This window comes from Alosa sapidissima, chromosome 9, assembly GCF_018492685.1.
Source record: "Alosa sapidissima isolate fAloSap1 chromosome 9, fAloSap1.pri, whole genome shotgun sequence".
Taxonomy (NCBI): domain Eukaryota; kingdom Metazoa; phylum Chordata; class Actinopteri; order Clupeiformes; family Clupeidae; genus Alosa; species Alosa sapidissima.
Window position 1 is genome coordinate 4,237,512 of NC_055965.1, and position 25,611 is coordinate 4,263,122.

Consider the following 25,611-nt stretch of genomic DNA (forward strand, 5'->3'; position numbering starts at 1 on the left):
TTGTAGTGTAATGTTGTATGTAACCATATGTTGTCTTATAATATGTCATTTCCCATATGAACCTGTGCTTGACACTGCAGAAGCTTGTGTTGTCCAGTGTGAGTGTGGGTGGTCAGCAGGCATGTTGCTCCTTATGGACGGTGGGCTCGGGTGCACTCTGCCTGGAATGGTTCTCACAGAGCTCTGCTGCCTCCTGACACCTCAGTGACGGCCTGTCTGATGGGCTGTTTCTCTCCTCCTCCCTCAATCACTCTCTCTCTCTCTCTCTCTCTGTTCTTCTTTGGCCTTATGTTCCATATAAAGAATCCCTTAATACAGGATAAACATTAGTGCCACAGATGTCCTCCACACTTTCTTTGCTTTGGTGTCAGTTGTTATTTGATGTGTGTGTCGGTGTGTTATTCCTGCTGCTGTTATCTGTCAGTATCCATGTTTGCCCCAGCTGTCCCCTTCTACTGTCTGTGGAGTGTCATCTGTTTCAAACCTGCCCTGACTGGCAGCCTCACAAGGAAACCCCCTACCACACACACACACACACACACACACACAGACACACACACACACACACTCCATTAAAAGGCTGTTTCCTGTCATCTGTGCTGTAATGGAAGAGGGATGTTCCTGAAATAGACAGAAAAAAAAGACAGCTGAGGTTAATTGTCTGCCGAAGTTTCACACTTGTAGACTGTGCTGAGCCCAGGGCTTTGACGGCTGCTGATTGATTTTTGTCATGTGTGTTGACACACACACACACACACACACACATGCAGACACACACTTTCTCTCTCTCACACACACACACACTGTTATCACCCATGCTGATGCTTTTAGTGAGGCCAAGTCTTGACAACACTGGTTGCTTAAATTTACTGCTGTTGTGTGATTTGAGAATCTTCCTTTGACTGTTGGAAACCATAAAGCTGGGCCTGCTCTTTAAATGCGGTCCATTGGTTTATTTAAGTGGTCACACTATGACCCTGCTCTTTAAATGCGGTCTATGGGTTCATTTAAGTGGTCACACTATGACGCTATCCTCCTAGTCTCATTTACAAGTAGATGGAAACACTCAAAATTTTCAGGGGAACATGTATGTTTAACTCATTTCTTTTTAGAACCACTTTAATTAGTCTGAAGGGGCTCAGACATTCACATTTCAGGGTAAATGAAAAAATGACAACTTTTACAGCCAAAAATTAGTTCCAGTTTACGGATTACGGTTATGAGTACCAACAGGAATTTCCAGTAGCCTGTGTATTGTTTCTTGGAAAGAGATCCCATTTCCAGGTGTGTGGTTACCGAGGGCAGAGCTCTCTCCTACACTCTCTCCTGAGGCTCTCTTTGTGCGTGTGTGTGTGCGCAATGTCTCCCTTTCTGCATTGTGTGCCACTAAAACACTGCAGTTTGGCTTACTGTTCCAGGCATAGCACTGGTTTCCTGTGTACCTAATGAGCTGCCCGTCACCACAGAGAGGATTGTGTGTCCAGGAACGCCCAGTAACATAATCTACGGCTACCTGGCCCACTGGGGCCGTGGAGGCTGAAAACAGGAGGCTGTGTGTGTTGGCCTGCTCTGAGGGCGAGGCTCGGCGCCTCATGCTCTGGGAGAGGGTTTCGCTCTCGTTTTGACAAGTGTCACATCCTTCTGTCGTCTGATTCATTTGGTTTCCATGCGTGGCGCTCGGTTCATGTGTTTGCTTGCATTGTGTGTGTGAGTGTGTGTGTGTGTGTGTGTGTGTGTGTGTGTGTGGTGACGGAAAGTGCATCTCCATTAGCCTGGGCAACAAGGGGAATCATAAAGATAAAAGCCATTCTGTGGGGATGACAAAAAAATGGTGAGTGTTTTGGTGGAAAGACGGTGAGGGTTTGTGAGATGACACTATGTAACCAGGGACTTTTTATTGCTGGCATACAGTAGCTATGGCCTCTGACTTCAGAATACTACTCTTACTAGGCACGGTTCTATGTTGTACTAGATCTGTGGTTGGCAGGAAAATACTGTTGCTGCAATGCTGTACCGGCGTGTTATTCTTCTATTTGTTGTTGTTGTTGTTATGTGTGTGACACACCGTGCCTGTGCTCTGAGGTGATGGGATGAGCTGTGTGTTGACAGGGAAGGGTGTGTGGGTGAGGAGGGGTTGAGACTGGGTTAGCTCAGTGTTTGGCCAGAAGGACTAGAGGATGAGTAGACCACACCTTTAACTTGTGCATTGAGAAATGAGATGAATTCTAATATGTCACCTTTAGCTCAGCACAGACATACACCGACACACACACACACACACACAAGAACACGCCGCATCAGAATTAGCCTTACATGCTCTGTGCCCTACTTTCATGAGTTGTGCTGACGCCCTAAGAATGAAAGCCCCTTCCCTTGATTCTTCCCCAATCAATGCCTCCTCTCCCCTCCTGTCCTCTCCTCCTCTCCAATAAGCCACATCTGCATAATTGACTACAAAGCAGGGAGATGCTAAATAATTACAGAGTCGTTTCTGTCTCTTCCCCCGAGTGAGCGAGAACCCAGATAAGAGGAAGGCGCTGCTGGGGAGATAGCATGGATGTAGGCGCCTGCCGCCGCTCCTCCCGAGGTGATCACCCACCATGCTCTGATGCGCTCCCATCAAGGTTCTCTCTCTCGCACATTCTGGAAAGTTCCTAAAGAAGAGGGGCTTTTTGGAAACCTAGTCACGCACACTCAACCTGAATGTGTTAGTGTTATCTGCAACGCGGGGTTGTTTATTTTCTTCTGCCTATTTTCATCAGAAGCCACACAGGAAATGTTTTCTGTTCCATTGGTTCAAAAAGAGTATGCATACCCAAACAGAGCTGCTGATATCAGTATATAAAAATAACACCCCCCCCCCCCCCCCCCCCCCCCCAGAGGTGGATAACACTAGTGTGTCTGTAATGCAAAAATAAAGCTGATTTCTGTGAGCTGATAAAGGAGAAAGTTGTGAAGTGAATTAGCATATTCATGCTCTCGAGGGGGGGGGGGGCAGATGGTTGTCACGGCCACTCTGCTGCAGTAGCTTCAAGGTGTTCTCCGATCCTCCTGCTCCCCGGAGGAGAACCATTCCAGCAGGCCGTCCTGCTGGACACAGCACACACATGTTTGCATAGCTTTGCATAAATATCATTTGACTACAGTTCTGAGAAACATGGGTGTCCGTCCACACACGTATTCTTTTGTCCTTGCCAGGAGTGAGAGGAGGTGAGTGGGTGCAAGGGTGTGTGCGTTCCCCAGACAGATGGACTACTTTCCCAGAGCAGCCCTGTGCAGAGTGAGGAGCAGTGGAGATAACAGCCCCCACAGGGTGGAGCAGGATGGCCATGGCAAGACTGAGTTTTAATAAGAGGAAATATTCTACAATAATGACTCTGGTTCACCCCATCACTGAATCACCTTTCCTATTGAATTTGACACCACTTCACCAAATTTACATCCACTAAACTACACACCCCAACCATCGCCACACACACACTGATTTGTCCTCCTTCGCTGTAAGGCCTTACTCCTCAGTGCTCCTGTACATCCTGCATAATAAGTGACCAGAGCCATAAATTGCTTGTAAGCTAGTGGTACTCCTGAGCAGTCTGGCCCTGAGGTGTCGGTCATAACAGCATCTCTCTGTGGTCTTGGTGTGTTTCTATCGCCATCACTGCATCTCTCTGTGGTCTTTGTGTGTTCCTGTCGTCATGACAGCATCTCTTCGTGGTCTTTGTGTGTTCCTGCCGTCTAGCTGGGCTCCCGGGTACAACGGATTGTCTGCACCATCTCTGGCGTCTCACTGCAGTGATGCTCTTTGTGTTGTGCCTCTGTCTGAACTTGTCTCCACTTCCGTCCGCCATGCTAACCTCCAGCAATGAGAGGAGACAGACAGGTAGTGCGCAGGGATCCGCCAAGGAAGCCTGAGCCGAGAGTCTTCCTCCCACACCGCCACGCTCAAACAGCATTTGCTTGGCTCGTCGCCCTGTCTGCTTGTCACAGCTTCTGCAGAAGCACCTGCAGGCGTTTCTGTGTTCATAAAAGTTTCTCTCTCTCTCTCAATCTCTCTCTCTCTCTCTCTCTCTCTCTCTCTCTCTCTCTCTCTCTCTCTCTCTCTCTCAATCTCTCCCTCCCTCCCTCTCAATCTCTCTCTCTCTCTCTTTGTGTACTCAGCTTTCAGCGAGTCTGGGACACGAAACTCTTTCTTTGTTGAGGCCAGAGGACAGCCTTCATTTTTGGTTTCGTTGTTTTTCTTCTTCTAATCACCCTGAAGAGCACTCCTTTCCTCTCCTCTCCACTCTCCTCTCTCTCCCCCTCTCACTCAGTTGCTCTCTGCCTTTGAATAATACATGGCCGCGATTAGTTCTGCTAGAGGACTGTGCCGAGTTCTTCTTCCTCCTCCTCCACCTCCTCCTCCTCCTCCTCCTCAGTAACAGAAAGAGCGTGAAGGAGAGAAAGGGGCGAGAGAAACCCAGACAGTTGCATCTACGCCACTAATAAGCCCGGCCCAGCACCCACGGGCCCCCTGCTCCTCTAAAGAGAAGTGAAGCCGCCACAACATCAACTGAGCACTCTACTGTCTGGGCTGTAATAAGCCAAGCCGGACCTGCGGTTCCTCACTGTTCCTCTCGGTTCCTCTCTGTAGCGTTTGCACCACAACACAGGCCTCATTAGCTCCCGTGTCTCTGAGTGGAACAGACAGAGATAAGAGAGGAGAGAGGAGAGGAAAGAGGAGAGAAACGGAGAGAAAGAGGAGAGAAGCCCCCCTACTGTCAGGCCAGGGTGCCATCCACACCCTCTACTAGTGCACTCCACTGTTTGGCTCTCCCTGAGCTAAGGCTCAGACAGCCCATGCCTGAAAGACCAGAGGTTATGGAAAATATGTGTTTGTGTTTGTGTTTGTGTTTGTGTTTGTGTGTGTGTGTGTGTGTGTGTGTGTGTGTGGCGCCTATTGGATTTCTACACTCAACAACTTAACATTGTTTTTAACACATTTCTATGTCCAGATATGGACAACACAGTTTTTGTTGTTGCCAACACATTTGTTTTAAGAGTGTAGATGTCTGTAAACGTACTCCCCATACATGAGCGATCCGCTGTCCTATGTATTCTTGTGACACATCACCCAGGCGCCCAATCTAGGCTGTTTTGTTCCGAGTTCTCCATGTGGAATTGTTCCATCTCCCATAGGGCAGATGATGTTCCATCACCATCACTGATGCTCTGTGTGTGTGTGTGCCTGTAAGTGGGCCCATCAATAACTGGAGGTTGTGAGAGCTCAGCTGCCCGTTGCAGTAGCCTGCCGATGATAAGCCCCATAAAGATGCCATGCTCCCCGCAGACTGATGGATGACTGCACGGGGATGGTGGAGCGGGCAGAGAGGTGCATTGTGGGTGACGTTGAGCGAAGCCAGGGAGTTTGAAACAGAAGGGTTTTCACAGGTGTTTTTTTTTTCAGTCCTGCTGCTGCCGCTGGCTGAACTTTGCGCTCTGGCCTTAGCACCGTATTCGGTGTCATTGGCTGGGCACACACTGTGCCTCTGGATTGAGATAATGAAGTCTGGGTAATGTAGTTTTCAGGAACTAGGACAGGGCTCCTGGGTCCCTCCTCTCCGGTTCAAGGGCAGACCGCAAAGCACACTACAGCAGAGAATGTTAAAGACTCCATTTACAGTGAATTATTGCCTACCTAAATATGAGCATCCCCAGGACATGTTTCATGAGTTTGCTGAGAGAGCTCCCACACCAGCACCGTGTCTATATAAAGCCTGCATTGTGTAGCTCTTCAGTCCAACACATCCAAGAGGCGTTTCCCATTACACCGGGCCGTATTTCCACCTACAGTAATGCCCATTCATGTTGGAGGGGTTCTCATGCTTTGATCCACCTGCTGGTCCCTGAGGGGCAGGCCCTGCTAAGAGCTCCATTCAGCAGCACTGTTTGTGCAGAGCGCTGGAGGGAAAGTCAGGTATGGGCTGCCACGGCGCCTCCCAACCGCCGCTGCCGCTGCTGGTCCTGGGGTCGTGCAGCTCAGGAGCACCAGCCAGACACCAGTTGAATCCCATCCAAAACAAACCCCTGCTGGGCACACAGAAGTCAGGTCTCTCTCTCTCTCTCTCCCCCTCTTTCACTCTCTCTTTCTCTTTAATTTTCTCTCGCTCTCTCTGTGTGAGCTCTCTGTATGGTTTTATTTGAGGCTGTAACATTTATCAATGTTTTCATTTTGTAGTATTTAAACACCTGATATGGTTTTAATAATAAAGGTGTGTTAAGCCCTTCTCTCTCCCTCTCTCTCACCAAATCAGTGAATGTTTTCATTCAGACCCTAACTCGCCCAAGCTGAGCCCTAATCTCCAGCACCCTTGAGGGCATCAGCACAAATGCTCTTGCACTCTGTATTGTTCTGTTCTGTGTGTGTGTGTGTGTGTGTGTGTGTGTGTGTGTGTGTGTGTGTGTGTGTGTGTGTGTGTGTGTGTACACGTCTGTGGAGTATGTATTTTGCTGAGTTAGTCATTTTAGCTGCTGCTGTAAATCTGTCTGTCTGACCATGTAAAGGCAGCCTGTAATTCATATTCTTAATGAGGGCCTATTCATTCATGCAATCTGGCCTATAAATACTTCTAAAACCTCACTCTGTGCGTGTGTGCATAAATGAGAGAGAGAATGTTTGTGTGAATGAGGGAGGGAGAGAGTGTGTGTGTGTGTGTGTGTGTGTATGTAGTGGGTGCGGGGTAAGAGGCACCCAGTGCAGCCACGCTGTTGGAGCTCTTGCTAATCAGCTCTTGAGTGAGGAGGCTCTCGTTAGGTTGAGGCCTTTCCTGGCCATCGCTCCCATTCATGATTGTCCAGTCCAGGCTGCCTCAGTAAAGCCCGGGGGGAAATGGCCCAGCGCCAGAGGATATATACGCCTCGGTCGCCTCTCGGCCACGAAAGCGAGTCCAGTACAGCCTTATCTGGCGGCGTGCCAGCACCTGGGCCTGTCATTTCCTGATCCACAGAGTTCTGCAGAAACCTAATGACAGCAAATCACTCAACCAAGTTTCATTGTTATTCCAAGGATGTATCGTTTATGATGTTTTTGTTTTTATTGTAGCTCTAACAACTAGCAGACAAGCTGTCTAATGAGTTTATGGCTGCGTAGTGTACTGTAAGATTGCTCAATACGGGGTTCAATTGAGCAACTGTTAATTGACAGTCATCATAAACCTGAGGCTCCTGGTACTTTGAATATCACAGGTCCTTGTCTATTCCAACAGCATCAGTAGCTGTGGAATATTCCCAAATTCATCACTGCTTCTCACACATTATTGTTTAACTGGACTACATAGGCGGCTGTAACGCCAACAATCCTGTGTAGGACCAAAGTGCAAGCCTTACCTCACTTCACTTCATCCATGTCTTGTGTAATGGAGACCTTAAGCCCTGAGCTAATGCTGGCCGGCCAAGGCCCTGCTGGGTGGAAATCAGTGGCTAAAATTACCCAGAGTTTCAGTGACAAAGCACACCTGAGCTGAACTGGATTACATTCCACCTGCGCCTTTGTCTGGCAACAGAGTTGTGTGGCCACACTCACAATGGCAGCCTCAGCCATGGGAAGTGATTGCGTAACTGCATGGTGTTTGACTGACCGTCCGGTTCAGCCCTGCACCTGCCCGGACTTGAACCTGCCACTTCGATCACCTCGGATTGGCAGGGGAGCGAGCTAGCTAGGGAGCAAAGACCCATGTGGGCTAGCATTTCTTACTAACATGTTTTCCTAAGGCGTTGGGATGGAGGTTTACCTGATATACATGTCGTACCAGCTTTGGACGCAGGTGTTCCAAGCGGGAGAGGTGGAAAGGTGTGTTGAAGAAGTGGGGATGGGTACAAGATGATGATGATGATGATGATGAAGAAGAAGCGGAGCATCTGGGGTCCTCTGTTTGGCTACACCTGCTTGCCTTGCGTGGGTGAAGGAGCTGCAGCTCCACATTCTGCACTTTCCACCGTTAGTGGCACCACACAGACTGGTGCTGATTGGGGGCTTCTTATTGTCTGTTTTATGATTGCTCTGGTGTTTTTCTGAATTGCTTTAATCATAGGTTATTTGGAAACATATTTCAAAATATGAGCATTTTTCTCTCTCTCTATCTCCATCTCTCTATCTCTCTCTCTCTCTCTCGCTGTGTTTTTGAGGCATGTTCAACCACTCGGTGGGCTGCTTGCCTGACCACACACTGAGTGGCTTTTTGTCCTCCTTTGACGGTCTCAGTGGAATACTAAACACTCCTTCACCACAGACCTCACTCTCTCCGTCTCTCTCCATCTCTCTCTCTCTCTCTCTCTCTTTATTCTACTCTCCCTCACTCTTTCTCTCCCTCTCCAAGAGCCTCTAATCCTTAAGTACGGACTCCCTCTGCTTCCCAGGCTGTTTCCTGGAGTGGTCAGACAGGCTCGCCCAGTCCAGAACAGCTTAGCTCAGCTGACTGGGCACGGCCATCGCCCGCTCCCTCACCCTCCGCTCCCCGTCAGACCGTTAGTGGCAGAACCAGTCTGGTGAACCACACAAATGGGCAAATCCTCCCTGGGGGCTAGGAGGCATGGCAGAGAATAGTGACTCATCTCTTCATTAGAGCTTAGCAATGATCTCTGGGAAATAATGGCTCCAGCATACTATTAGTGTAGAGAGACATAGTGCACATGTGCATACTGTTAGTGTAGAGAGACAGTGCTCGTGTGCATACTGTTAGTGTAGAGACATAGTGCACGTGTGTATACTGTTAGTGTAGAGAGACATAGTGCATGTGTGCATACTGTTAGTGTAGAGAGACATAGTGCATGTGTGCATACTGTTAGTGTAGAGACATAGTGTAGAGACTTAGTGCACGTGTGCATACTGTTAATGTAGAGAGACATAGTGCACGTGTGCATACTGTTAGTGTAGAGAGACACATACTGTACTGTTAGTGTAGAGACATGGTGCACATGTGCATACTGTATGGACTGCATATACGTCCCTTCTGTTATGTTGTATTTGGGGAAAATCAAACTACTGCTTTCATCTGGATGTTGCAGCAGAGTTGCACTCTCTCGCAATATGTGAATGATTGGGGTCGCCAATGTTTTGTGACCTCAAAATAGTGTCACCTGCCAAAAAAGGTTGGAAACCCCTGTGTTACTTTGTCTTTGCCACTATAAGAATTCATGGTGCAGTGTGTGTGTGTGTGTGTTTGTTTAGATGGAGATGGGGTGTGTGTTTGTTTGTTTGTTTGTTTAGATGGAGATGGTGTGTGTGTGTTTGTTTAGATGGAGATGGTGTGTGTGTGTGTGTGTTTGTTTAGATAGTGATGGGGTGTGTGTGTGTGTGTTTAGATGGTGATGGTGTGTGTGTGTGTGTTTGTTTGTTTGTTTAGATGGTGATGGGATGTCACGGTGTCAGCTGTCTTAGCGGTCAGCTCGTTAGACTCCGGGGCTCGTTTGTTCTTTTGTTTCTCTCGCGCCCCCGTAAGTCGTGCCCTGGTGAGGTCACACGCCCCATGACTGCTGGCGCGGTCCTGCTGAGGTCGGCAGGCAGACAGGCAGCATTCCGCTCCAGTGGGATTGTCCTACTGTGACCTTTGACCCTCAACACTACCACTCTGGCCTCTTGAGACGTTCCCACGCCGACTGGGCGCTCTAATCTGGTATTGATGTGTTGTCCATTCACCAGTGGGATCATCTCTCTAATGGCCTCTGGCTGCACAGGGAATAACTTGTGTCTCATGGAGGGAGGGAGTGTTTTAGTGTTTGATCAGAAGTGATTTTTTTCATGAGTTTAAAACTTAAAGACAGAGTTTTGTGTACGCCTACTGTGATACTTGCAGACCTTATGCAGTATGTTTGGCTTCACAGGGAGGCTACTCCAGGTCCGCAACTGAAGTGTTCTAAAACTATTTCTACCCTACGTGAACAGAAGACTGGTCTAATTGTTTTGAACGTACATGCCACTACCACGTCTGGTGTAGCCAGTTCCATAGTGTAGTGGAGGCTACAGTAATAGTTGCAGCAGACGCTCTGCGTGCGTGTGTGTGTGTGCGCGCGTGTGTGCGTGTGTTTCCTGTTATACCGCATGTTACCAAAACCATAAAATTGATTTGCATTTGCTGCATGTGTGGTACAGTGCCCTAATTTTTCTCTCTCTCTCTTTCTCTCTCTCACTCTCTCTTCCTGTGACAGTACGTGGAGGAGGGATTTGGCCAATCGATAAGCATGACTGATGTGGACAACACGCTGTTTGAGGAAGAGGAGGCCGAAGGCTGTGAGGCGCGCGAGTCAGACAGGGACAGTGCTGTGGAGAGCGTCCCCGGCTCCGAGAGCTCGGAGGGTGGACGGTCCACTGAGGGCCTGGGCCTCTTCTTCCCTGAAGAGAAGTCAGTCGCCACACTCAACACGCATACAGTATATACATAATATACACATACATAAAACACTTAACATTTATCTATACATAAAATACTTAACACTCATCTATTCATGGGTTTCATCAGGTCCCTTTCCACAGGTGTATAAAATCAAGCACAATGCAGTCTGTGTTCATAAACTAGGTGCTTGATTTTGCACACCTGTGGCAAGGGACCTGATGACACCCATAAATACATCAAATACTCAACCCACATGCTTATGTAACATGGTGCATTAGAGGAGTGGTATAGATATGTAAATAATTATCTGTATTATGAAACTTGACTAAAACCATACCTGAGCACACCTGTGTGTGTCTGCTCTATGTAATCACCTGAACTCAGAGCTCTCTCTGATAACATGAGCACACCTGTGCTAATCAAAAGCATTAGAATGGCACTGATTAAGATCAGCTGGACTGGAGGAGGTTCATTTAGAGAGTGCAGTGCAGTGATCATGGGGGGTTGCAGTTGGATTGAGAATTTCCACTATAGATGACAGAAATGTAGCTAATGAAAATCTTCACTTTATAACTCTCAAGAGCATTTACACTTACAGCATTAGACACACAAATGTGGTTTGATAGTGTGTGAGGTCTTTCTGAAAGTTAACTGCCTGCATGATTATAATGATCGTAAGGACACTGTAGTGTGAACCACTGGTGTGCTTGTACATGTGAATCTCCAGGACTTCCTGACACTGATCTTCCTGTCTGATTGTAGGCGTGGCCAGATGAACCCCTTCGTGACCTCTGACCGCTCCACGATCTCCTCGGCGTCCCTGAACGAGGAGCAGTTTGAGGACTACGGTGTGGGTGATGATGTGGAGTATGCGCCCAGCAGCCCTGACGACGAGACTCGCACCAACGGCCACTCCGACCTGGGCTCATCCGTGCCCTCTAGGTCAGAACCTCTGCCTCATCATTCACGTAGGAAGCATGCAGTCAGGTCAATAAGTAGTTGGTCAGTGACACAATTGTTTTGGTCATTTTACCTGTCTCCGCATTATTCCATGATTTCCTATACACTATCAGAATTCATCCTGCTACTGCTATCAGCAGTCACATCAGTAACACTGTACACATAAGGATCTGACTATATTAAAGTTGTTTAATTAGTGTGTTTAGTGAACCCAGTGAGTTTTGGGAGAGGGAGAGTTTAAACTGAGAATAAGATGTTAAAAGCCTGGAAATGTTGTTGTCTTGACCTGCATTTTGCTTCAGAGTGTCTAGTCTATTTGTTCATCTTGTTCAGAGTGGTAACAACCTTAATCCTTACTAAATCCGTGTGTGTGTGTGTGTGTGTGTTTGTGCGCTCGTTCGTTGACTCTGGGAGCCCCTGTCTCTGAGGTCAGAGCTCATTACTTGTGACTCCTGACCGGTGGGTGTGGAGACTCGACCCCCCGCTAGCTTGATTAGCATTCCCCCACAGCCCGTTAGCGGGAGGATTTACTCCGAAAATGAAACGGTCCGATTGATCCCAAACTCATTACTGAGGCATTTTGTTTTAGATGAGTCTGTGTGTGTGTGAGGCTTAGGAGCCTCTGATGGGACTGATGGCCTCGAGCTGTCTTTTGTTCTGAAGGTGAACTGAGAGAGAGAGAGAGAGAGATTATGGAGGTGAACTGTGTAGGGGACATTCCAGATTAAACTATATGCCTTTGGTAAAGGTTCAGAATAGTTTAATGAGTTGGCACTGGTGTGTATACAGTACTTGAAGGCTTAACTTAGATTACTTCACACTAATATTAATACTCTTACAAAAAGTTAGGTTGAGATTTTGTGGAGAAGACAAAAAATATGTTTTAGATTTAAAACTATGTGGAGACATGAGTGGCCTCTCGTTCAGTCAGGGCTGACTGGCACTGCAAGGATCACCGTAGGGATCTGTGCTCTATGGAGAAGGGTCAGATCAATACACAGCATTCCCCTGCCACCCAACACTGCATCTCTCAGCTGCCCTGCACACTCTGTCCACTATGATGCTTTAGAGCACCGTTTCCCAACCTTGGGATCGGGACCACATGCGGGGTCGCCTGAAATCCAAATGGGGTCGGCTGAGATATCTTAGAATTGACCAGTTAATTACATAAAATTATACATAAACTAAATTTAAAAAAATATATTAAAAACCACATGACATCCAAGTTAAGTAACAGATCATTCATTACAATCTTGCTAAGTAAAAATAACCTTAGACATGCATGAGATGTTTTGATTGATGGAATTATGCTTGATCAAAGTAGCTAAACAACCAGACGTGCAAGGACATTTGGGGGAAATCAAAGTAGTGCTCTCGTCTGGATGTTACAGCAGAGATGAGTTGCGCTCTCTCTTGCTACACGTGAATGATTGGGGTCGCCAACATTTTGACATCAAAATAGGGTCACCTGGCAAAAAAGGTTGGGAAGCCCTGCTTTAGAGGTTTGATATGCTGTGGGTGTTGTGCATGTGTCTGTGGCTCAGTGTTTGCTCAGGTGTGGAGAAGTAGGTGTGTGTACACAAATCCAAAGTTTCCGTTCTCTGCTATTAATTTGCATAAAATATCTGCCCATAAAAAGATTTATGAGTCCAACTTCCAACATAATTTTATGTGTGTGTGTGTGTGTGTGTGTGTGTGTGTGTGTGTGTGTGTGTGTAGGGGGTGTTGTGGGATGTGTTTGTGTAACTAACCACATCTGTCTGCTGTGTCTCTTCTGCAGTGCGGGCCAGACTCCTCGGCGGGCACGGCCACCGTACAGCAGTGAACAGATGGACGTCTTCTGCTCTCAGTGCTGCAAGAAGGTCAACCTGCTCAACGACCTGGAGGCCCGCCTCAAGAACCTCAAGGCCAACAGGTAACGCGGCAGGGTCAGAGGTTATGGGATACAAGGGACGGGGACCTTCAGGCCTCATCACATGAAGCTGATGACTGCTGCTATGAATATTTTCTCAATACACACACACACACACACACACACACACACACACACACACACACACACACTCTCTCATACCAGTGCTGTACAGATTCTTACTCAGATTCTTACTCAGGGTTACACCAGCCTCCTCCATCCTTATGGGGTATAAGATGAAACAGGATGTATTCCAGTTAAGTAAAGTGGTTGCCATGGTAGCAGTATTGCTGCAAAGCTAACCCTCCAATAAGGAAGTGAAGGCGAAATATCAGGGGAGAAATCCAGAGAGAGAGAGTGAGAAATGAAAACGCCGCAGTTCCTCAGTGAAGCTCTTTCACTAGTTCGCCCGTCGGCATGATTGCTATACTGAGTGTATAAGCTAAGCGCGTGTTTGGCATGGTAGCTGGCCGTGGTCATGGAATGCCTGAAGCGGAGATGGCGATAGAGCGATGGCCGCTTGCACCCCCCAGTGTAAGGAGGATGTGTAACTGGGCTATCAGTGAAATGGAGGAGTAAGGGGAGGAGGAGGGATAATTTTGCGAGCGCCGCTGCGTGTGACGTATGGATAAGGAGGCCGGCTTAAATACCCTGGCAGCGGAAGACAGGTGAGTTAATTGCTGTCAATCATCCCTAAGGGCTCCTCCCGAACTTTGTTTAGAAAACATCATTAAGTTGAACATGCAACATTTGCAAGACATGAGTGAGGACTCCAAGTAGCCCTAACAAATGTGCAAATTCTTTACACAAGCAAAGTGATGTACTGGTTTAGATTTGTTTTTATGTTTGAAAATGGCAATACACATTCCCCCAAAAGATGCTGTCCTTACCCTGTATGGCCAAACTAAGGTTTGTCTGGTTAGGTATTGGCAGTTAGAGTTAGATATTGGCAGTGTTAGAGTTGCTCAGTGAGTCTATGTGGGTTGAAGGCAACAGTGGCTCCCTGCACTTGACTCTCACTCCTTGTGCTCCTGCGCTGTGTGATGTAGTCAGCGTAGCGCTCCACCTGTCTCTCCTCCACGTTAGCTCCACCTGTCTCTCCTCCACGCTAGCTCCACCTGTCTCTCCTCCACGCCAGCTCCACCTGTCTCTCCTCCATAATGCTCCACCTGTCTCTCCTCCACACTAATGCTCCAGTATTATGTAAAATCTAAAATTACCTCTCGCGCTCACCTCTGCGTGTCCCTTTTACCTCACCCTCGTCTACCTCAGCACCCTCCAGCAACGCAGGCTGGGTATTTTTGGACACATGTCCTATGTCCTGAGTCCTATGGTCCTGTTTAGAGAAATGTCTCACTGACCAACTCAGAGTTGCACAGCACCCAAATTATCATTCATGTGAACACACACACACATGCCCATGCATGCATATGCACACACACACACACACACACACGTGATTCGTAGTGGGGTCTTTAGGCAGGAGAGTCTGTTAGAGAGGATGCCGCAGCGCCGAAAAGTCTAAAATAGAGGGTCTCTTGCTGACTGAACACTTCTCCACTCTCTCTCCCAGAGAGGGGGCCTTGCTTGCCCTTTCTGCTCTGAACATGGGACTCTCAGGTCTGCGCTCAGGTGGAACAGAGGAGAGGGGGAAAAAACAGCATGGAGAAGACGAGAGAAGTGTAAATTGAAATTCACAGCAGAGGGAGATTGGGTCGTGGAGTGGACGATGTTTTAATGGGAAATGTGACTTAGTCAGCAAGCAGGAGAAAGACTACATGTACCCTGTTAGAAGAGGACTAGTGCATGCACGCACACACACACACACTTGCATACAAACAGAAAGAAAGAGAGAGAGTGTTAAGACACAGGCGCCGACATATACATCCAGATCACTTAATCTGCTCTGGAGTTCATTATACACCCACAAGCAGACCTGCTGTTCAGTTGCACACAGACACACATGTATTCAATGCATGCGCACATGCAGTCAGTATCTACAAAATCTTGCATATTAACATGCGCGCTGTGTATCACAAGTGTGTGTGTGTGAGTGTGTGAGAGTTTGTTTCTATCCTGGAATGTTCTAGCTTTCCCAGGGTCCACACGCATACACACAAAAACAATAAGTGGTGGGAGCGGACCCAAAGGCGCTGGGCGATTGGAAATAGAATTTGGTCTCGTAAGAACAGAAATGCTGAGCTTACAGAAAGGGCCCGGCATCCCCGAGGGTAGAAAGCTTTCATCAACATTCACATACCCTTCAAATCCGCCCGCCATATCTTCTGCTTCTTCCCTGCTATCCTCCTCCAAGTCAAATAGTCATTAAGTCTCCCCAGCTGTAAGTGAAACTCAAGTATCTGTGAGTATCTGAGTTTGCTAATGAAGCGAGTTGCCATTAAACCACCCATTGTGTCTCTTGTTTTTTTCAGCCCCAGGAAGATGTCCAGCACTGCGATTGGCAGGTGAGTTACCTCTGTTACCTCAGTGAGTGACTTGACTGCAGACAGGGTTGGTGGCGTGGTTGTTTGGGTGACCAGTCAATCAATCTGAAATCAGTGTACATGGCTTGAATGCACAGTCACTAATTGTGTGTGTCTAATGTGATTAGATGAAGGGGAGAGGAGAGGAGGAGAGGGAGGGGGAGAGGATGAGAGAGGGGGAGAGATAAGATGAATGGAGAAAGATTTAGGAGGACAGGACATGAGACATTGCCGTGCAATCAAGTGCAACAATTGCCATCTAGTATATTCATCTATTACACTGTCTTATTTAAGGGGCTGTGAGCTAATTTTTTTCATAATCTAGACGCTGTATCAACCTATTCCATATATGAAATGTAAGTTAATGGGAGTAATGTGTATCCCTGAAAACATGGGGATACCAGGGTATGATGGTCTGTGTAACTTGCATTCTGTGCACCGGTATATCGGGGAGTGTTAAATATATTTCAGCATATGAAGACACTCTGGAGAGATGTGAGGATTTGAGCCTGGGTCAGCAATCTCTAACTCTCCCGCTCAGCACTGAGAGAGACCCACTATACCTGCCCTTGTCCCAGCAAGTGTGTGTGTGTGTGTGTGAGTGTGAGATAGAGAGAGAGAAAGAGTGAGTGAATCACAGTGGCAGTATGAAAATGGCCTGCCAGTCCTGATGAATGTTTGGCAGGCAGCCCTCAACACCTCCAGCCCCTCACACATACTCACACACACGCAAACCGCTGCGCGCACACACACACCATCGAGCCATTTTATGAACAATCTCCATAATGGAGCCCAGCATATGAAGTCATCGCATTCAAGAGAAGGGGTGGGTGGAGAGGGAGCGCGAGATGGAGAGAAGAGAGTGTGATGGAGGAGAGAGGCAGAGATGGAGGGATGAAAGTGTGTGAGCGAGAGATGAAGCATGCGTCTGTGTTTAGGAATGGGGGATGAGTGGGAGCAGAGACGGGGGGGGGGGGGGGGGGGGTCCCTGCAGTGTGTGTGTCACTGTCATGGGACATTGGCGGCCGGGCACATTGTGTGTGTGTGTGTGTGTGTGTGTGTGTGTGTGTGCTTGAGTGTGAGCACGTGGGTGGGAGTGGGGAGTGGTGCTCTGGCGGCACCACAGAGGCAGTGAGCAGTGGGTCAGTTCTGCTCCCCTCCTCTCCTGTGCTCTCCGGTGCTGCTCACTCTACTCACTGCGGTCGCGCAGAGGGAAACTGGGGCTCTCCAGCCCGGAGTCGCTGGGCTCTCCTGCAGCACTGCGAGTGGGAGGCGTGATGCACCTTGATAAGAGAGCGTGGCTGTTGGCCAGCCTAGCGAGGGCATGAGGAGCGACGGTAAGGGTGCTGCGGCCGCCGCTGTGTGCATGTGCTGTGCGTGTCCTCTGCTCAGCGTTCAGTCCGTGTGAGTGTGTGCGCGAGGGAGCGGCTATTCAGAGCGAGCCGCTTTGGTGCAGTCGTCCTGCTGCAATGGGTGCATTCGCCTGACTGTGTGCTCACCTGTCTCTCTCTCTCTCTCTCTCTCTCTCTCTCTCTCTCTCTCTCTCCGTCTGGTTCTTGTTGTTCTTTAGGCAACTCCTCCACAACAGCAACATCAGTAGCAGTAACGGCAGCACGGAAGACCTGTTCAGAGACAGCATCGACTCGTGTGACATCGACATCACTGAGAAGGTACAGTCCCAAACAGGACGTAGAGCGCGTTTACGCCCACTCCCACATTCCAACTGTCTAATTGAGTGAGCAAACTAGCTGGCTATATTACTGCAATGTAATAGCATTCTGGACAAATTGTGTTTTTATCTTATTCACATAATATGTTGCTGTGAAATAGTGTTAACCTAATTTAACAACATACTACTGCATGTGTTATTTGAGGTTTAGATATACAAACATACAAACCATACAAATTAAATTAGTGGTCCGCTGGATTATAGATATACGTAGTTGTGTCTGATCAGTTTTAAAGTTGGTAAAGGACAGGAGAATGCTAAGCCCCTTAATTAAGTGACGTCACCTCTTGCAGGTGAGTTACCTGGAGAAGAAAGTCACAGAGCTGGAGAATGACAGTCTGATGAATGGGGATGTCAAGTCCAAGCTGAAGCAAGAGAACACTCAGCTGGTTCACCGGTAAAACAAACACAGACACAGACACAGACACAGACACAGACACAGACACAGACACAGACACAGACACAGACACAGACACAGACACAGACACAGACACAGACACAGACACAGACACTCCATTTAGATATACAGTATGGACTGTTCAGCTCGGTTCTGTAATATTTTTGCAGGCATCAAATCAAATGAAGAACCGTCTATTTTAATGACTTGCTATTTCAAAAGCCATAGGATACACAATATACCAGACTAATTATGACACATCCACGCCCACTCACAAAATGCACAATTCCGCAGCTGACCCACACGCTACCTACATGGTTCTCTGGAAATCCAGGATGCCAGTCCAGGATGTTGACAAACAAAGTTTCCGTTCTGAGTTACTAATTTGCCTAAAGTTTTGATCTGTATCTATGTGCATTTAGATGACGTGTGTGTGTGTGTGTGACTGTGCACACAGCTTGCAACCTTGACTGACCAATTTTTTTTGTGTGTGTGTGTGTGTGTGTGTGTGTCAGGGTGCATGAGCTGGAGGAGCAGCTGAAGGACCAGGAGGCTCGTGCGGAGCGCCTGATGGAGGAGGAGCTTAGGAGGCACCGCGAGGCCTTCAGCAAGATGGAGCGTGACAAGAACACAGAGATCGAGCTCCTCTCCAACCGGTACTGACCCATCTACACACACACACACACATATACACACACACACACACACATACATACACAGCACCACTGCAGTGCAGGAAAAGGCTTCCCACACAAACCAACTCTACCCCCTGGCACAAGCTGACATGGGTTTGGCAATTCGTGCAGAAAGAATGCAATATTATTATTTCTAATTATAATTCACTGATAAATAATCCATCTTTAGATAGTGATACGCTTGTGACTAGACACAATTGACGTGCCATTTTTGTCAAACACTGAAAACACTAATGAAGCAGTTGTGATTGCAGGATTTTTTTATCTGAAGAAACTGATAACCCATAATTACCATTGTGTTAAAAATGATGATTACAAATATGTCTTGTCTTGCACTTTGTCCATTTCAATTTGTCCATCTCCATATCTTGCAACAAGGTCTCACGAGATTGATGGTGTCAGTATCATGAAACCATTTAAAGTATGATGTATACTGTAGGTAACCATAAATCCATTAAATGGAATGTCTAGTAAATAAATTCAAATAAAGCAGCTTGGTAATCTCAGCAGCGTTTGCCACTCAGCATGAATGATCAGGTGCACCCAACGTGGGTGCTAAACAGGAGAGATCAGTCAGAGAAGTCATGAAATGCTGATCTGAGCCTTGAATGTAAGACACACACCACAACTCTTTTAGGGCCTTAGGGCTTGTAAACCCAGTAGGCTACTTGGTGACGTTGATGCTCAGCGTTAAGGATTACATGTGGATGCCATAAATCTGTTCAGGCAGGCAAATCAACCATACCTCTGAGTATTGATGTGCGTCACTTGGACAATGTTGTGTTCATTTGATTGCTAGCTTTTCTGTTACTTTGTCCATTTCTTATTGTCTCTCTCTCTCTCTGCGTCTCCCTCCCCCAGACTACAGCAGCTCGAGGAGGAGAACACAGAGATGGCTGTGAACATGAACCGACTCAAATCACAGGCGGAGAAACTGGATGAGGTGTGTGCACTGCTCTGTCTTCAACCTTTTTTCATACAGAATACACCAAATCTGTACAAATTAGACTGATTTATTCAGGTCATAGATCCACAATTAAATTGAGCTAGTCCAATTTTATACACTGAAACACCCTTGGCAAAATTTGACGATTAGAAACAACAAAACAAAGTTTTTTTTTTTTATACAATCCTTAATAGTTTGCGCAAGTCACTTGTATAAAGGGAATGTCAGAGTAGCCAAAATATCATCATAATACCACTTGTTTGACAAACACCGGAGTCACAACAGTGGGCTATGGCGTGTTAAAAGTTAATTTGTCATCACTGAGATGTGTGTGTGCGCCCGTGCGCACGCGCATCAACAATCAGTCTGCATCATCTCCCATTTGCTGACAGCAGCGCTTACACTCCCTAGCCTGATTAACGCGTGTGAGCGCTAATTCCAACCCGTCGTCAGCGCCTCTGTTTCCTGGGGGGGAGGTCAGCACAGGGCAACAAACAGTACTCTTTCGACTCTACAACTGCAGCATACATTTTTGTGTACAGAAATGTTGTTAATGCATTTATTCAGTATTAAGCTTTGTACTGCCCTTTATGGTGGAGACGGATAAGTCCATTTAAGCAGACTAAGTCTAAATATATACTGTATGGCCATGTTATGTCTGTGTGCTCACAGGAGAAACAGAGAATGACTGATAAACTGGAGGACACCAGCTTACGGCTCAAGGACGAGATGGACCTGTACAGGAAGATGATGGATAAGCTGAAACAGAACCGGCACGAGTACCAGAAAGAGAAGGACGCCATGCAGGAGGTGACCAGACAGATCCAAACCTATTCTCACAGTGGTGTACAGAAACACCAACAAGATTAAAAGCTACCCACCAGCAAAACATTTAACCTCGTCCAGACAAAACAACCGTCCACTTTACTTTGATCCAGCTGTGACTGCTCTCTCTCTCTCTCTCTCTCTCTCTCTCTCTCTCCCCTCCTCAGCTGATCGAGGAGCTGCGGCGAGAGCTGGAGAACCTGCATCTGTACAAGCTGGAGGCCGAGAGGCTGGGCCGCACACGCAGCTCCTCAATCAGCTTCCCAGACTTCAACCCCCGCACCCGCGAGACCGAGCTCGAGCTGGAGGTCAAGAGACTCAAACAGGTACGCACTCACTCGCCGCTAGATCTGTTGTGGGTATACAAAACAAACACTCAGAGTAGTCTATGAATTCCAACGACTGTACTTTGGAAACTTGTGAAATAGATGTCTAAAGATATGGACTTCCCTGCATATTTTACTCCGTTCCATCTGTACTACATTGCAGCCTATTTTACAGCCATCCCCACCTTCACAGGGCTGGCATTGTTGGCTGGCTTTAACCTATTTATGAACCATTCTGGTGGTGAACTTCTCATTCAGCTCTCATTGGTCTGCTTATTTTTACCTGATTAGTTTTTCTGAATTCTTATTTGAACTAGATATGTATGCAGCTGCACATTATATTATGTAATGTCTTTGTCAATGATTGTCATGAAGTCATTTGCAGGTCAAATGCTACAACTGCTGCAATGAAACCCTGTTCTTGTACCTTGGGAGTTGTTCTTGTTGTTGTTATGGTGGCATTTGCCTGTTTGGTGGTGCTGGTGCAGCCTCCACCCTCTGGCCGGTCACCCTCCCTGTGCTGGCGTGAAAGTTCAGTGTAAACATGAAACACAGATAAGAGGATAAGCAGCATGAGCTCCAGCGATCCATCACCACAGTATTCAAATAAAGGCACTTGATGCCTTCAAGCTGACATGTCAAAGTCCTTGACTTTTAAGTTCACACCCACTCTATCCCTGGAGCAGTTCCTCATGGTCACTCATCTGTCAAGTGATTTTAAGTGCTTGCTTTTCGTCCCACACATTTTACAGGAAGGGCACCTATATATATGAAACTGCCACACAGCACATGCTTCCTGCTTGCAACCAGAACTTATGGCAAGTGGCAGCAAACATGAACACAAAGCCGGGTGAAAATAAAAGCCTGAGAACGAGGAAGCTGGAGCCACACGAAGAGTAACAGTGATCTATATATTTTATTTTTGCGAGTGTGGGACGGATCCATTCCTGCCTTCTGTGGTTTTAATTATGCATTCCTCTTCTGCAGCTCTCTCAAACACTAAACAGAATGCGTAGGCGTGCCTCATGAATCTTCCCCGGGTGTTAGTGCTTAACTCACTGAGATATTCAGTGGGTATGGTGCTGAGGAAGTCAAAGAAAATGCCTCCCATTGAAAGCTGATAGCACTTACTCCCAGTGTCGAGTGATCCTTAAGCTTGGCTGTCCTCTCACTCGGCGTGCGTGTCGCCTCTGCTTTGTGTACCTCAGAGGACGGCTCCGCAGGATTTGCCCCCTGAGCTGCAGCACCTTGTGTCTGCTGGGGCCAGGCTGCGTCCCAGTCTCCTGGTAAAGCCCGTCCCGCGCCCCGCTACCACCCCTACCTACCCCCCCCCCTTAACCTCATCATTAACCACAAATAACTACTCCAGCCAATTGTCTGTAGACGCTTTGAACAGTGTGCACAAGTTTGCTGTCCCTGACCTCATGCTGTAATTTCTAATCCCGCTTCATTTTGTCTAGAAGGATGTTTAGCGTGTTGTGTGCGTGTGGACTGTTTTTGTGTCTGCACACCCTGTATGAATGTCTTAACTTAGACTTTTTTTTTACTGACACTGTGTCTGAGCTCCAAGTTGATGGAATGTCTTAATTTTCTCCATGAAGTCGTGGCCTCTGTAATAACAGAGCTGTTTAAACCTCGAGGCCTTTTCGCCCACCTGCCGAGACTCACTGTTCTCTCCCCTCCCCACCTGCAGGAGAATCAGAAGCTGAGGGAGCAGAACGAGGAGCTGAATGGCCAGATCCTCAGTCTGAGTCTCCACGAGGCCAAGAACCTGTTTGCCCACCAGACGAAAGCCCAGTCCCTGGCTGCAGAGATAGACAGTGCCTCCCGAGATGAGGTATGTACTAGGGCTACAGGACGGATGGACTGGGAAGGATGATGGATAAATTGGGACTGCAGAGATGTTTCTCCTGAAGAACTGGACTATAGAACTTAGAATGGAACATTTAGGATTCATTCTTTTACATTTTAATATTGTACATTTCAAGGTTCCTAAAATCCTAAAATGGGGATACAAAGTGTATCTTTCTAGCTTTAAATCTATCTTTATATCAATTTCAATTCAATTTAATTGTACTTATACAGCGCCAAACATTACATATGTCTCATGGCGCTTTACAGAGTGTTAGACAATCAGAGAAAGGAAAAGAAAAAGAAGGCCCATGGGTAACAGGGGTGAGGAGAAGAAACCTCGCGCAGATCCACGACTCAAGGGCCTGACCCATCTGCCTAGGGTCACTCAGCTTTATATCTATCTTTCTATCTATCTATCTGTCTGTCTATAAGAGGGATTAGGTTTAAAGGGACACCAGGCAAGCCTGATGCTTTTTCTCTACGCAACTCTCCCTCGCTCGGTCTGAAGCTCTTTTCCTTTTCTTTGCATCTTCCGTCAAGGGTTTTCGCTGCTTCTTCGCCGGCTCTGCCATTATACACACGTTTGCAACAATCGAGAGAGAGAGTCTTAATTCGCTTTGTAATGAGTCATTTAACCATATACCGACTTACGAAGATGAGTAATTAACACGAAAACGTTGCCTGGTGTCCCTTTAAAGACACTGTTGTGTTGTCAAATTAATGTTGTTAATTCCACTTTTACTGTTCACAGTTGATGGAGGCCCTTAAAGAACAGGAAGAGATCAACATCCGCCTCAGGCAATACATGGACAAAATTATCCTGTCCATCCTGGACCATAACCCCTCCATTCTGGAGATCAAGAACTAACTCCACCAGAGGGGAAGAGGAGTGGAGATGCTACACTGGACATATAGCACCCCCTGTTGTCTGTGCTGTGAACTGCACCCATGCTGGAAAACTGGAACTTTTTGCCCATGTGTGTTGGGAGGGGAAAAAAAGAGATTTTTTTGTATGTCTTTGTTACAATCTGTGAATCTTTAAAATATATTAATACCTTTCATGCACTTTTTGGAAGATTAAGCTGCCATTGCCATCGCTGTAAATCAACAAAACCATTGAGGGTGAAATCACTGAGAGTGAGGAGGTGTGGGCATTCCTGACGCAAGGTGCCAGGTGGTCAGCTTCCCTCTGGCCACCCTGTGCTTGAGCTAACGGCACAGAGTACCCCGAGAGAGGGAGGCAGTGCAAGAGTGGTCAGAGGTGTGGAAGAGACCGTAGCATCTCAACGTTTTGAGAAGTGCTTGTACTACTGATGATGGCACAGAATGCTGGAGGGGAGGCAGGTTGTCTGTGACGGGCCAGTTGCCATAGCGAGAGGTTGTGGTTGTGTTCAGTATGTGCTAATGAGGCTCGGGGCTCATGTGAAGTGCCTGTGGTTGTGGAGAAGGGAAACTGAGAGCTCATAAACATGGACCACGAATGTGATGAGAGAAATAAGAGCAGACTGTGGAAGTGAAGTTGAGTGGAGGGAGTATGCAAGAGACTTGCACAAGGCAAGTGCCTATTCTAATACTTGGGTGAAAGGATGGTAAACACACAAATGTGCACTGTAAGAGTATGTTACAGAATCAGTTTAAAGGATATAAATGATGGGTTACTGACCAAGGCTACAGACGATGGCATAGACAGTTGTGGGTCATACACTTGAATGTACAGTAGCACAGACTATGTGAATGTCACAATGCCGAAATTATATAGGTTACTTGAACTGAGGTGGAGGTTGTTCCTGAGGCATTTGAGTGTTGTCACGGTGACCCAGAGATCACATAGTGCGAGCCCATCTTTTGCTAACTTTTGGTAACTTATAATGAAGGGAGCATTTTGCAGCAATCCAAAATCATGGTGTGGTTTGTATAAGTACTGCCAGGTATAGGCCTATACACACACATACACACTTTTTGAGGTCAATTTGTTTTTCACCAGCAAATTACTGTTGAATCTACTTATGTGGACTGTCATGACATGTGCTCATGTGGGAGGATCACAGACTGATGGATAGACCGATGCAAATATACACCAGGACTTCTGTATCTTTGCCAGTGGCTCAATGACTGTCAACCAATAATAATTTATCAGCAATGTAGGCTCCAGCCAGGTGAATAGGACCCAGCCAGAGTGTATTATCCAGCATTTCAGCAACGAAGCCAGTAAAGAATTCTGTTTTTTGACTGTTGTATAGGGATATGACATTACTGCAAAAACATGAGGTCTAGTTTTGCTTCTTGCACAAAGCAATTTCTTTGCATGTAGGCTACTTCTGGTGATTGTGCCTTGCCTTGCCTCCTGTCTGTTCCACATGGATTCATGTAGACCATTAAGAGTATAGTAGACTGACTTTATAGAGACGTTCAGTGTCTTAACATTTTTTGTGAGATGTAAATGTTGTACAGATTAGTTCATTTTTGTTTTGTTTTTCAAAATCATTTTCAGGGCTAGCAGTAGTGAACTTGTAGCAGGACATTTGACTGTGTTCAAAGGTAGTCCTATCAGGACAAAATCTCCCAAACTTAGAGATTTTTTTATTTAAAAAAATAAATAAAATAATCATAATAATAATTTGATCTCATGGAGTTATTGTATAGTTGAAGGGAGTATGGTCCGTCTGACTGCTGCTTTATGTGATGCTGTTCTCCCTGAGCCAACTGATGAGCTTTCTTCGGAGTGCACACACTGCACCTTTTTTCGTCCCTTTCTTTCAAATTTAATATCCTTTAAACCTACGGGGAGAAGCTACCACCAGTAGCTTAGCTTAGGCCCAGTTAGACACAAGCCGAGTAAACCTACAGATGAGCGGTCATCAAGTTAATTGGTCATCTACATGGAATTTGTGTTTTAAGTCATAGCCTCAACACCTGTTGTTAATATCCGGTTAAGTCTATCTTGTGTTGAGTTTGCTAAGCTAAGTTTTTTTTCTTGTGAAAATAAAATCATTGCATAAATAAAAATATGTTGAACAAGCCGTGAAGTGTTCCTTTTTTGAAGTGGTTTAAATAACATAAACAGGAGCTGTAGGTTACACTAGCATACATTGACCTATGACATCACAGCACAAAACCCAA

The 25,611-nt window shown here is 46.8% G+C and overlaps 1 protein-coding gene across 4 annotated transcripts in view; it reads left to right on the top strand.

The window, feature by feature from the left end:
- rab11fip4b (RAB11 family interacting protein 4 (class II) b) overlaps nucleotides 1-25,511 on the top strand; it is a 27,551-nt gene extending 2,040 nt beyond the window's left edge. The window contains exons 2-14 of one of the 4 annotated variants that reach the window (XM_042104874.1): nucleotides 10,180-10,373; nucleotides 11,127-11,306; nucleotides 13,105-13,239; nucleotides 15,669-15,701; nucleotides 17,290-17,389; nucleotides 17,742-17,845; nucleotides 18,361-18,501; nucleotides 19,402-19,483; nucleotides 20,159-20,296; nucleotides 20,479-20,637; nucleotides 21,846-21,923; nucleotides 22,331-22,474; nucleotides 23,243-25,511. In XM_042104874.1, the coding sequence (XP_041960808.1) occupies nucleotides 10,180-10,373; nucleotides 11,127-11,306; nucleotides 13,105-13,239; nucleotides 15,669-15,701; nucleotides 17,290-17,389; nucleotides 17,742-17,845; nucleotides 18,361-18,501; nucleotides 19,402-19,483; nucleotides 20,159-20,296; nucleotides 20,479-20,637; nucleotides 21,846-21,923; nucleotides 22,331-22,474; nucleotides 23,243-23,359 (1,605 nt within the window). In that variant the 3' untranslated portion in view covers nucleotides 23,360-25,511. Of the gene's footprint in view, nucleotides 1-10,179; nucleotides 10,374-11,126; nucleotides 11,367-13,104; nucleotides 13,240-15,668; nucleotides 15,702-17,289; nucleotides 17,390-17,741; nucleotides 17,846-18,360; nucleotides 18,502-19,401; nucleotides 19,484-20,158; nucleotides 20,297-20,478; nucleotides 20,638-21,845; nucleotides 21,924-22,330; nucleotides 22,475-23,242 lie in introns of all 4 variants that reach the window. The other 3 variants (XM_042104877.1, XM_042104875.1, XM_042104876.1) reach the window with 3 other exon arrangements.
- Nucleotides 25,512-25,611: the final 100 nt, after the last annotated feature.